Consider the following 12,532-nt stretch of genomic DNA (forward strand, 5'->3'; position numbering starts at 1 on the left):
CTCACCAGACTTACCAACGCTGGGATTCCTAAGCCCCAGTCTTGCCCAACTTTCCTCGCTCAGGCTGGGTGGGACAGGAGCAGTGAAGCGCGCCCAAGGCAGGATCTTCATCGAGTAACTGGGATGCAGAAAGGCAAGTCACTCCCCATTTTTATGGCAGTAGCTGCTGTAAAGGGAAGGTTTCACTGCAGCCTAACAGTGCAGAGGGCCCAGGTTCGATCCCGGCACCAGGTCACTGACCGTGTAGAGTTTGCACATTTTCCCTGGGTCTCACCCCCAAAACCCAAAGACGTGCAGGGTAGATGGATTGGCCAAGTTAAATTGTCCCTTAATTAGGATGGACTGGTCTGAAGTAGTAACATTTTGTCCACTAGGTGTCAAAATGACTATTGTTATTAAACTCCCAAGGAAATGATATGAAACTCATTTTTAAGTCAGTAGTATATAATTATAATAGTACTGGAGTGTGGGGGGGGGGGGGGGGGCGCGTCAGTCCAGGAGGGAGGAAGGGGTGGCAGTCCAGGAAGGGGGAGGGCTCAGTCTGGGAGGGGGCGTCGAGTTGGGTCGGGTATGGTGTTGGTGTGGTGGGTCTTCTGGAGGGGGGGTCCTGTTTGTGGGGAGTGTCCCGCTCGAGGCTGGTCTGGGTATTTAATCAGTTACTCTGGAGTTAGATGTTTTTTTTTCCTTCTCAAGGTAAAACTGGCTGAACCATCCGAAGTTAGCGATTTATATCAATACTGTCGGATGATTCCCAGCCCAGTGCAATTATCCAGAGGAAGTTCCCACTTCTGGGCAATTGTCGGGTGAACCCTTACATGGGAACTTCCTGGAGGGATTCCAGCACACCTTTGGGATACCCCATAAATGCGACGCTGGGGAACCTATGAGGTTCTATAACCATAGAGGCTATGGGTCTTATAGATAATTATATACTACTGACTTTATTTTTAAAAAAGCCCATCCTAAAATATCCAATCAAGAGAGCTGAAATTTAGTCTGGTCAGGCCAAAGAACAGTAAGCTGAGAATAGGTTCAAACACAATGTGCATATAGAAATATGAATATAATGTTAATATAACAGCTCATCAGCTTTCTAATTATATCAGCCACACATGGACAGCAAACCTTGGCACGGATATCGGCAAACAGCTTTTATAATGTCCAATGGAGTGCTCAGCATGTGTCCTTAGGATAATCAACAATACTTGGCATCAAGCAGAAACTGAAATGGACCAGCCAAATTTACACCATGGCTATAACAGCAGAGGGTCAGAGGCTGAGTACTCTGCAATGAATGGTTCACAAACTGACCATCAAACCCTCTCCATGCCCCTGTAAGACAGTGCTGTTAGTCTGAGAAGGGTCCCAGCACTGGCCTGAATATCCACCTCCTCCACGTCAGCACACTATTGCTGCAGGAATACAGGCTTGTGGCGATCATTGGTCTGCCCAAGGGGCTGTTTAGCACACTGGGCTAAATCGCTGGCTTTGAAAGCAGACCAAGGCAGGCCAGCAGCACGGTTCGATTCCCGTAACAGCCTCCCCGAACAGGCGCCGGAATGTGGCGACTAGGGGCTTTTCACAGTAACTTAATTTGAAGCCTACTTGTGACAATAAGTGATTTTCATTTCATTTCATTTCAATTTGTCTAAACTACAGATTGCATTGCATCAACTCATCAAGGCTACTTCAACAGCAACTTCCTTTCCCGAGAGGGACAAGAGTAGCAACTGTGGAATATCACCTCCTTCTAGTCTCACACCATCACGGGCCTTTCCTTCCTTGCTGCCGGGTCAATATTTTGGAATTCCCCATCTAACAATATGTGGAAGCACTATCACATGGCCTGCTGCCCTTCACAACCTACACAGTTGAGAATGAGTCATAGAAAATCACCCGTATACTTAGAAGAGATTATTAAACATCTGGTTTTCTTTCAAAGGGAAAACTTTCTTTATTAACTGTTAAAATATTCCTTTTAACCAAAGACTAAAGTTCCACATGGAATAATTTGTTAAAATGTTTTGTTACAGGAATACAGGCTTGTGGCGATCATTGGTCTGCCCAAGTCGGTATCACTTACAGTTCCTTGATTTTGTTTGCTTCAGTCTTTCCTACAACCTTTGCATGTGGCTGTGCTTTGCAACCATGCCACAGATAGATGACCGCCTTGTTTACGTTCAGCAGAATCATGGAGGTTCTGGATCTGAGGCTACTGCAATGACAAGCGACTTCAAGCAGATTTCCTTCCATAGGAAGCTCTCCTCGCACACAGTACAACCGCCAGTCACCTACAGAGGGCAGTATCAGAAAGTGGATCAGAATCAATACTCTCCGTTTCACACAAGCTGAAAAGCAAAAATATTTTCAGTGCACATGGTGTCTTTCAAAAGAAACCCAGATGTCTCTTTACCATGCTCCAGTTTATGCAGATTCCCACAGGATAGGAGAAAAGGTCACATTATTCTCAAAATACCTTCTTTAGGGTTGTGTGATAAAAGAGGTTGTGTTTCTCTTTGGAAAATGTAGCTTTTAAATTTCTACATCAATTTTTTTTGTACAAGATTGCAGTTTATTTCGAGATGATTAGATTTGCATTAAAGGGCGGCATGGTGGCACAGTGGTTAGCACTGCTGCATCACAGCGCCAGGGACCCAAGTTTGATTCTGACATCAGGCGACTGTGTGGAGTTTGCACTTTCTACCTGCGTCTGCATGTGTTTCCTCCGGGTGCTCCGGTTTCCTCCCACAGTCCAAAGATGTGCAGGTTAGGTGGATTGGATACGCTAAATTGCCCCTAGATGGGGTCACAAGGATAGGGTGGGGGATTGGGCCTGGGTTGAGGTGCTCTTTCAGAGGATCGGTGCAGACTTGATGGGCTGATATTTTCGCAAACGTTTTCGTAGTATGAGATTTGAATATTGAAAGTCAGGCCTCTGCAACTACACAACTTACACAAATCAAAAAAAAAAAATTAAGAACTGAAAAAAATACGTGTTTGTCCTCATTTACACCTTGCTTGTTTTCCAGGTTGCAATATCATACAATAATAACAGCACATTTGAAAGTGGTCTTTTGAACCCATTGGGCGCAATTTTCAACAAAAAAGAAAAAAGAAAAATGGCAACGGGTCAGGTACTGACTGAAAACCGGCTGTTTTTCTCCACAAACACCGCCAAGTTCTGACCAGATCTTCTGGCACACTTGTGAAAAAAAAATCAGGTGCCATTGTTTGCACCATCACTCTGGCAGGGCCGAGCCTGATAGAGTCAGCAAGCTCAGTTCCATCATCTTTAAAGGGCGCCCCGATCTGGGGGGAAAAAAATAACCACCCCCCCCGCCCCCCCAAGGCCATGGAGGACCCCATCCCCACAAGCTTCAGGGCAACCCCCCTACCAAGGAGGTATCACAGACACTTTTCCCCCTATTCCACCCCCCACACATTCATAGGCACGCACCCTTCTCTCCACCCACCACACACAAGGGGAAGTCCCCCTCTCAATGGAGGAGGGTTACCCCTTGGCAGTGTCCCCCACAATGTCGATATCAGTGCCCCCACATTGCCAGGAGTAATGCCCAGTCCTGGACCTCAACCCCCAAACAGCTCCGCATCCCCGGCGTGGTCATCGCAATTGGTTTACATTTTCCAAAAACCAGTAAATGATTTGTGCTGGTGTGATGTCACTCCGCCGGGGGAGGGGAACATTACATGGGGCCGGGTGTTACAGTGTAACTCCTTTTAATTATATTTAAATGAATGCAAGCTCATGAAAATCAAGTTCAAGCTCTTTTTGGGTGTGAACTTGATCATGGGTGGGATTCTCCCATATCCGGCGGGGTGGGGGGATCCCGGCGGGAGGGAGTGGTGGGAACCACTCCGGCATCGGGCCGCCCCAAAGGTGCGGATTTCGCCACACCTTTAGGGGCCAAGCCCTCACCTTGAGGGGCTAGGCCCACGCCGAAGTGGTTGGCGCGCCGGCTGGCGGAAGTCCACGCATGCGCGGGAGCGTCAGCGGCTGCTGACGTCATCCCCACGCATGCGCAGGGGGTGGTCACTTCCGCCTTGGCCATGACCGAGGCGGAGGGAAAAGAGTGCCCCAACGGCACAGACCCGCCCGCGGATCGGTGGGCCCCGATCGCGGGCCAGGCCATCATGGGGGCACCCGCGGGGCCCAGATCACCCCGTGCCCCCCCCAGGACCCCGGAGCCCGCCCGCGCCACCGGTCCCACTGGCGGGACTGGCATGGCAGCAGCGGGACTTCGGCCCATCGCGGGCAGGGAAGATCTCAAATTGGAATCTCACCGGTGCAAATTCCGTTATGGCTCTCTCACTAGATTTAGAGGCCATAGCGGGATTTGCGTCCATGGTTAACGGACCCGAAAATCACACTCATTGTGTCTGTGCTCGTTCTCCCTCCCCTTGTCCTTCTCCAAAGCACTGCAACATTTCATGTCTTCAGGTGCTTATCCAATGTCCTTTTGAATACCAAGAGTCTGCCTCCACCACACTCTCAACTAATCCAGATTCTAACCACTCATTGCCGAGGAGCTTTTTCCCATGCTGCTTTTGTCTCCAATTACCGTAAATCAGTGTCCTGTGGTTCTTAATTCTTCGCCAATGGGGACAGTTTCTCTCTGTACTCTCTCTAGATCCCTCATCATCAGAACACCTCTCTCAATTCTCCTCTGAAACCTGTCTTCTGTGAGAAGAGCAACCTCAGCTTCCCCAATCTATCAACGCAATTGAGGTTTCTCATTACTGGGACCACTCAGAAATCTTTTCTGCACTCTCTCAAAACCATCCTTCCTAATGCGCGGTGCATAGGATTGGACACAATACCCCAAATGAGGATGATAGTGTGTTTCATATAGGTGCTAATTTCCTTGTTTTTTTTTTAAACCCTTCCCGAAAACCAGGATCACATGTGGCGCTTTAAACTGCCTTCTCAACCTTAAACAATTGGTGCACTTATTTCCGCTTTCCCCCCCCCCCTCCGCAGGCCTTTCTTTTCATGCACGCGGAGTTGTACCCTTCATCGCAGCTCACCTTGCCCTTCCATAACAATGGACCATTTTTTTTCCAATGGACCAATTTAATCCTTTGCCTTAAATTTCATCTGCAAAGCTGCCCATCCATTCCACCAGTCTATGTTCTCTTGAAACTTATCACTATCCTCCTCACAGTTCATAAAGCTTCACAGTTTTGTGCCATCTGTGAATTTTGAAACCGCTGCCTGTATACTAGAGTCTAAAAGGTCATGAATGTAGATCAAGAAGTGCAGTGGCCCAAGTACCCACGCCAGGGAACCCCGCTGTATACTTTCCTCCATTCTGTAAAACAACCATTCAGCAGTATTCTCTGTTTGCTATCACTCAGCCACATTTGCATCCATGCTAGAACGAAAACAAAATACTGTGGACGCTGGAAGCCTGAAATAAAAAACAAAGTGCTGCAAATACTCAGCATCTGTTGAGAGAGAGAGAGAGAGAGAGAGAGAGAGAGAGAGTTAACGTTTCTAGTTGGACATGGACGCGACTGTTCAGACACGGTAGCACAGTGGTTAGCACCGTTGCTTCACAGCGCCAGGGTTCCAGGTTCGATTCCCGGTTTGGGTCACTGTCTGCGCGGGTTTCCTCCGGGTGCTCCGGTTTCCACCCACAAGTCCCCAAAGACGTGCTGTTAGGTGAATAGGACATTCTGAATTCTCCCTCAGTGTACCCGAACAGGCGCCGGAGTGTGGCGACTTGGGGATTTTCACGGTAACTTCATTGGTAACTAATGTAAGCTTACTTGTGACAATAAAGATTATCCCACTTGAAACATTAACACTTGTCTCTCTCGAAAAGATGCTGCCCGACCTGGTGAGTATTTGCAGCACCTTCAATTTTTTATTCTGCACCCATGCCGCCACTTTTCTTTTTGTACCGTGGGTTTCGATTTTACTGGCAAGCATGTAATGCTTTTTGATCACCTTTTGGAAGCTTGCATCAGTCCTCTCTGTTACCTCATCAAATAACTCAAGCCAATTACTTAAACACAATTTGCTTTTAACAAACCTGTGCTGGCTTTCTTAATTAATCCACAAAGGCGCAAGTAACCGTGTCCCAGATTATTGTTTCTAAAAGCTTTCCCACTGTTGAGGTTAAACTGACTGGCCTGTAGTTGCTGGGGTTATCCCTGCGTCCATCATTGAACATTCCTTCAGAAGTGAGTATGCTGGCAGAGGTTACAGTAAGCAGCAGATCAGTGAACTGCAGTGTATGCAGAGAATAACTTTTCCTTCATTTTGTCCATGTTCTAATCAGTGTTTAATACTTCTCCTGCATTAGCTGACGCTATCATTTTCCAGTTCCATGGCAGCACAGATTTCTTGTGCAGTTTCTGCAAGGTTATTAAGTCAAGATTGAAAGGCGAGAGTTTGAAATTCCCTTAAATCCTCTGGGCGACAAACTGCCCGTGACTGATCTAAACCTCTGTTAACGTTACTCCATAGCAACTGTAAGGAGGTAAGCAATCGTTGTCAGGAAATAATTTCCCTTCCCTTCCCTTTGTGGCCTCTCCTATAAGTCTCCCGAGAGCAGCACAGCTGACATCTGCAACCCAGCAATGTGAATAGCAAACCTCGAACCCCTGTGATAATGCTGGACTCGTGCAGTTCCAACTGGCAATCTCTACACCTGCAATGGTGGAGGGCTGCTGGGAACTGACAGCCCTGTGAATCACACGCAGTATGTGATACGGCGGGGGGGGGGAGGAGAGAGAGAGAGAGAGAGAGAGAGAAAAGAATGGGAAGGGAACCAGGGGACAATATATGCAAAATCAGTCAAGAATGAAAAAAGAAGCATGTTTTGAAGAGCAACAAGCAGCTTATAACCGAGTGGCAGCCGAGACCACCACAGATTGGATCAAGAATGAACTACACTGGAGTTTATTTGTAAGATACACCAGGTTGGGACGGTAGGTTTCCTTCATTAATTACCCAATTCATTCTCTCCGGTGTTAGAATTTACTGAATTCATATTCATAACGTTCCGTGCTGGGGTACGAACTCACGACTACTAATTGTCACTCTAGTGCCACGACTACATTAAAGCAAACAGCAGGTAAACTATGTATAAACAGATCGTACACAAGCAAACATGCTTCAATATATACAGCACAAATGAGAAAATTGCTTTAGATACTTGCATTTTAAAAATATGGAGAACACTGATGCCACGCAGATGGCGGGCCTGTGGTGCAGCAGTCCCAGGGGAATCAAAGTAAGTCTGTGCAGCATGCAAATTAATTTCTCTACCCATGAATTTTTACTGGCAGAGAACTATCTGTTTGAATGTCAGGGTCCGATTGCAATGCACTGTTAGTTTTAGCCAGTCCTACGCAACATCTAACAAGACACAAAACCACAAGGAGTTTTTACTTTGTGAGCTTTCTTCTTCCTCTTCCCTTTTACCAGCATGCACAATCATTCCTCCTTGAAACAGCTGCAGGAAACAGGGTGGCTCCTTCCCCTGCAACACTTGGACCTGGAATAAAAAAAGGTTAATAAAATACAGTTAAGTATTTGAACTATTTAAAAAATTAATCTAGACAATTAATCCATAGAATCCTGACAGTGCAGAAGGGCCATTTGGCCCTTCGATTCTGCACCGACCCTCTGAAAGAGTACCCAACCCAGGTCTATCCCCGGCTCTATCTCCGTAACCCCACTTAACCTGTACATCTTTGGACACTAAGGGGCCCGGCACCTGGAAGACCTCACCAGGGAGCCGTTTAGTACTGGTTTCCACAAACCTGGACATGTCATAATGGCACTATAGACCCCCGGGTGGTTGAGGATATGGCAGGGTGGCCCCCTGGCACTCTGTCATCCAGGCACTGCCAGCCTGGCAGTATCACTGCCTGGCAGGGAACTGCCAGGTGCCCAGTTGGCACTGCCAGTGATCGGACCTGGGGACGACGACGGACTTACCAGGTTGGGGAGAGGCAAGGAGAAATGATAGGGGCAACCAGACAAAATGGCGCCTGATTTGCCATTAGGAAATTACTCTAAGTGCGGCCTCGGTGGAGAGAAACACCCCGAGGTCAAAACAAAAGGGCAGGAGGCTTCCGGAGACGGCAGCCGGGAGGCAGCCGCACAATGGAGGGCTCCCGTTCAGGAACGGCATTAAGCCCGGTCCCAGGGTCCACGGAGGCGGCAGAAGCAGGGAGAAGGCACGGAGGAGGCACAGTGAAGACACAGGAGGAAAAAAAACCCAAAGGAAAATGTCAAGGGTGAGCAAAAAAACGGCCGAAAAAAAACCAGCTGAAGGTCCGTCGGGGAGTGGAAAGGTCACCGCGGGGTCACCAAGGAAAATGGAGGCTGGAGCACCAGGGAAGCCCGCACTGCCTACGGCTGAAGAAATAACTAAGGTGATGGCTGCGGAATTTGAAAAGCAGTTGGCGCAGATTGCGAAATGCATGGAGACGGTGAGGAAGGAGATGAGGGAGGTTTTGAATGTGCTGGTGGAGGAGGCGGTTTCCCCGGTGAGGACGGAGGTGGCGAGCGCAGTGGCGGAGGTGCGAGAGCAAGGGGAGGCGCTGAAGGAAGTGGAGGAGACGTTATTGCAGCCCGGTGATCAACTTGCCTCGATGGGGAAAGAGATGCGGAAGGTGATGGATACTAACAAGGATCTGCGAGGAAAAATGGGAGACCTGGAAAACAGATCCAGGCGACAGAATTTGAGGATTGTGGGGCTGCCCGAAGGAGTTGAAGGACCAAAGCCGACTGAGTATTTTGCCGTGATGCTGGCAAAACTATTGGGGGAGGGGGAGGATCCCTCCCGATATGAACTGGATTGGGCTCATCGGTCGTGGAGGCCTGTACCAAAGGCGAGTGAGCCGCCAAGGGCAGTGACTCTGTGCTTCCGTAGGTACAGTGTGAAGGAGAAGGTCCTGAGCTGGCCAAGCAGAAGCGGGTGGCGCAGTAGGCTGGAGCTGGTATACGTGTATACCAGGACTTTACGGTGGAGTTGGCAAGGAGGCGGGCTGCCTTCAACCGGGTGAAGAGGGCACTGTACATTAGCAAGGTGCGGTGCGGCATTGTATATCCAGCGAAGCTGAGGGTGACTTACAAGCTCTGGGACTTTTATTTTGGAACGGCGGAAGCAGCGGAGGAGTTTGCGAAAGCAGAAGGATTGTGGCAGAACTGACAAATTGAGGAATGGCCATGTGCCGATGTAACCTCATGACTGTATTTTCTTCTTTTTTGTATCACTGCGTGCGGGTGTATGGGCTAAAGGAGCCAATGTGGTATATATTTGGACAAGGGAAGTAATGGGACTTTCACTCGAAATGAGGGTTCTTTGGGGTGTAGGTGGATATGCGGGGTTTGTGTGCTAAAAGGGGATCTTTGGGCTTTCCTAGGGCTGGGCAAGTGGGAAAGGGACCCGGGCGGGGGCCTCCCCGCTGGCAGGTTTAAGCCGGCCAGTGAACGGGAGTGAGGTGGGGGGAGGGTCTGCGGCCATCGGAGCCTGGCAGAACAGGGTCCGAGTGGTCTAGCCGGGGTGGAAAGTTGGGGGGAAGGAACCGAGGTTGGGAGGAGGAGTTTTACAAGAGGCAGTGGACGGGAGGAGCTGGAGACCGGGGGGGCGGGGGGGGGGGGGAGAGCTGTGTAAGATTAAGGGTGACTACGGGTAATCCCTGATTCCTTTTTGTCATTTGTTTATGTAAACATGCGGGTTGAGGTTTGGGGGTTGGTGGGTAGATGGGATCGTTGTTATTATGGGGAGTGACATATCTTGCTGATTATTGTTTATTGTTGATGGATGTAAATGTGGGAGAAAATGTGAAAAAGGAGAATAAAAAAATTTAAAAAACAAAAGGGCAAAGTGCCGCTGAACAGTGGGGTGTTTCTCTGCGCTGCAGCCGCTGGGAAACACCTTGCTAAACGCACCCAAAACCGGAGACAGATTTTTTGTGGTTAAATCGGGCCCTTTGTTTCTGTCTGGCATTTCCAGTTCTTGAAAATCTCATTCCTAATGATACTAAGCCTGGAATCTATCCCATTCTCAGAGAGTCCAGGAAAATCTGCATTAGTGTTGCTTGCTGAACATAGATGTGATTCAAAAATTGAAGCCACCCGCCCCTCCCCAACTAGTCAGCCGACGGAATTTCGTAAAAGTACGAAGTTGCAGCTTCAGTGGTCAAACTTCTGTCCAATATTAATTTAAAACAAACTGTGAGATGTTAACATTTGCTCTGCAGACAACTCAATTAGGTGATACGAATTATACCTGTTGAAATGCAATTGGAGTTACCCAGGAAATGACTCTCCCACTCTCTCTCTCTCTCTCTTCCCTCCCCCCCCCCCCCCCCCCAACACAATCCATTACAGTGATCTGTTTTAGCTTGAATTTGTCATTACAGCTCACCTCGGTCATTGTGATTTCTGAAGTTGCCACCTGGAAGAGTGATGAAAAGTAACGTGCTCCGTTTTTTAAAAAGCACAAATTATTATGACAAAACAATTACCTGTTATTCTGTCACTGGAAATAGAATCCATTTTTTATGTATTTCATGAATAAATCACAACTGTGCATTTGTGCTGTGCCAGGAATCACCATTACACACGTGGATTGGTAGGAAAGACTCACCTGCGCTCCGCGCTCCTCGTCTAATTCTACAGTCATAAGAGCTGAAGTTCCTTTCTCGCTCACAGTTGAGTGACGGCCTTGCCAGAAGTAGTACCCACATCTCTCCTTCCCGACAGCAGTGTTTCGAACAAGCTCAGACTTCTGCCTTTTGCCAACTGAAGAAACCAAATAAAGAATACATAAAGAAACCAAAAATAGATTAGCACGTCAACAGAATGAATGGATGGATGTCTCTATGGATGACAGAATCTCCAAAATCCACCTGTATGGAGGATATTTTCTCTTCGAATATTCTCCCAAGTGCTGTGCCCGCTGATGATCCATCACCCTGTATAGTGCCGAGACTATTTTGTATATAACGGGGTCTTCGGTAGCAGTGCAGAAGTGGTGATAACTCATTGGCAGCCTGTTTCACACCTGCTTGGTTTTCTTTCCTATTAACTTGGCTGCCAATCTGTATCCAATAAGTGTTACAGAAATGCCAATCGCTAACTACATCCCACTACCTTGGAATAGGCCAAGAGGTTTCTAACATACACCTTTCAGAATCCTAGGGCTGTGTTTCACGTCCCCCACTGAGCATGCTTTGGCCGTGGAGGCACCCCCAAAGGGAGGCACTGCCTGCCCAAGACCTCGGACTTGCCTGTTTCTGGGGACCCATGGGCCTCCTCCTTCTTACTCATTGCAGTCCTGGAAGGGTCCACTAATTGTCCTTGGCACTGCCATAACTGACGGAGCTGCTGGCCAACTGGACGTCCTCCTCAGAGAGGGGCGGCACAGGCGGTCTATTTACCTTGGCCTGTGGCCACAGCACTTTATGGCTGCAGGGTGGGCCAGTGGGGGGTGGGTCTGCTCCACGCCGACTTTAGAGTGCGTGCGAGCCATCTACCCCCACCCCCGTAATATTCCGCCCCCAGTCTTGTTCCCTTAGAACAGTAACTGCAAAGATCTTGCATCTTCATCACTACAAAACCAAATACTGCAGATGTTGGAAATCCTTTTTTTTAATAAATATGTTTTATTGAAATTTTTTTCCCCAAACAACAATTTTTCCCCTCTTACAAAGCAAACGCAACAATAATACAGAAATTTTTAACAATACACAAGTAACAAAACCCCATTATCTTTGACCTAAACTAAACCCCCTCCCCCCTCCCCCTGGGTTGCTGCTGCTGGTCATCTGTCTTCCCTCTAACGTTCCCCTAGGTAGTCGAGAAATGGCTGCCACCGCTTGGTGAACCCTTGAGCCGATCCTCTCAGGGCAAACTTTATCTGCTCCAGTTTAATGAACCCCGCCATATCATTTACCCAGGCCTCCGGTCCGGGGGGTTTCGCCTCCTTCCACATGAGTAGGATCCTGCGCCGGGCTACTAGGGACGCAAAGGCCACAACGTCGGCCTCTTTCGCCTCCTGCACTCCCGGCTCTTCCGCAACTCCAAATAGAGCTAACCCCCAGCCTGGTTTGACCCGGGCCTTCACCACCCGCGAAATCACTTCCGTCACTCCCTTCCAATACCCTTCCAGTGCCGGGCACGCCCAAAACATATGTGCGTGGTTTGCCGGGCTCCCGCCACACCTCCCACATTTGTCCTCCACTCCAAAGAACCTGCTCAATCTTGCTCACGTTATGTGTGCTCTATGTAGCACCTTAAATTGAATCAGGCTAAGCCTGGCACATGAGGAAGAGGAATTTACCCTGCTTAGGGCATCAGCCCACATACCCTCCTCTATCTCCTCCCCTAGTTCTTCTTCCCACTTTCCTTTTAGTTCGCCCACCGACTCCTCCCCCTCTTCCCTCAACTCTCGGTAAATCTCTGACACCTTGCCCTCTCCGACCCACACCCCTGAAAGCACCCTGTCATGTATCCCCTGTGTCGGGGATGTTGGAAATCTTAAAT

At 48.6% G+C, this 12,532-nt stretch overlaps 1 protein-coding gene across 14 annotated transcripts in view; it reads right to left on the reverse strand.

Annotated features, from left to right (window-relative positions):
* Nucleotides 1-12,532, reverse strand: part of svila (supervillin a) — a 433,091-nt gene that overhangs the window by 29,603 nt on the left and 390,956 nt on the right. For all 14 annotated transcript variants that reach the window (XM_072508365.1, XM_072508366.1, XM_072508367.1 and 11 more), the window contains 3 exons: nucleotides 10,635-10,789; nucleotides 7,421-7,526; nucleotides 2,084-2,291 (listed from right to left, as the gene is read on the reverse strand). In XM_072508365.1, the coding sequence (XP_072364466.1) occupies nucleotides 2,084-2,291; nucleotides 7,421-7,526; nucleotides 10,635-10,789 (469 nt within the window). The remainder of the gene's footprint in view (nucleotides 1-2,083; nucleotides 2,292-7,420; nucleotides 7,527-10,634; nucleotides 10,790-12,532) is intronic.

Source organism: Scyliorhinus torazame, chromosome 6 (assembly GCF_047496885.1).
Source record: "Scyliorhinus torazame isolate Kashiwa2021f chromosome 6, sScyTor2.1, whole genome shotgun sequence".
NCBI classification, from domain to species: Eukaryota; Metazoa; Chordata; class Chondrichthyes; order Carcharhiniformes; family Scyliorhinidae; genus Scyliorhinus; species Scyliorhinus torazame.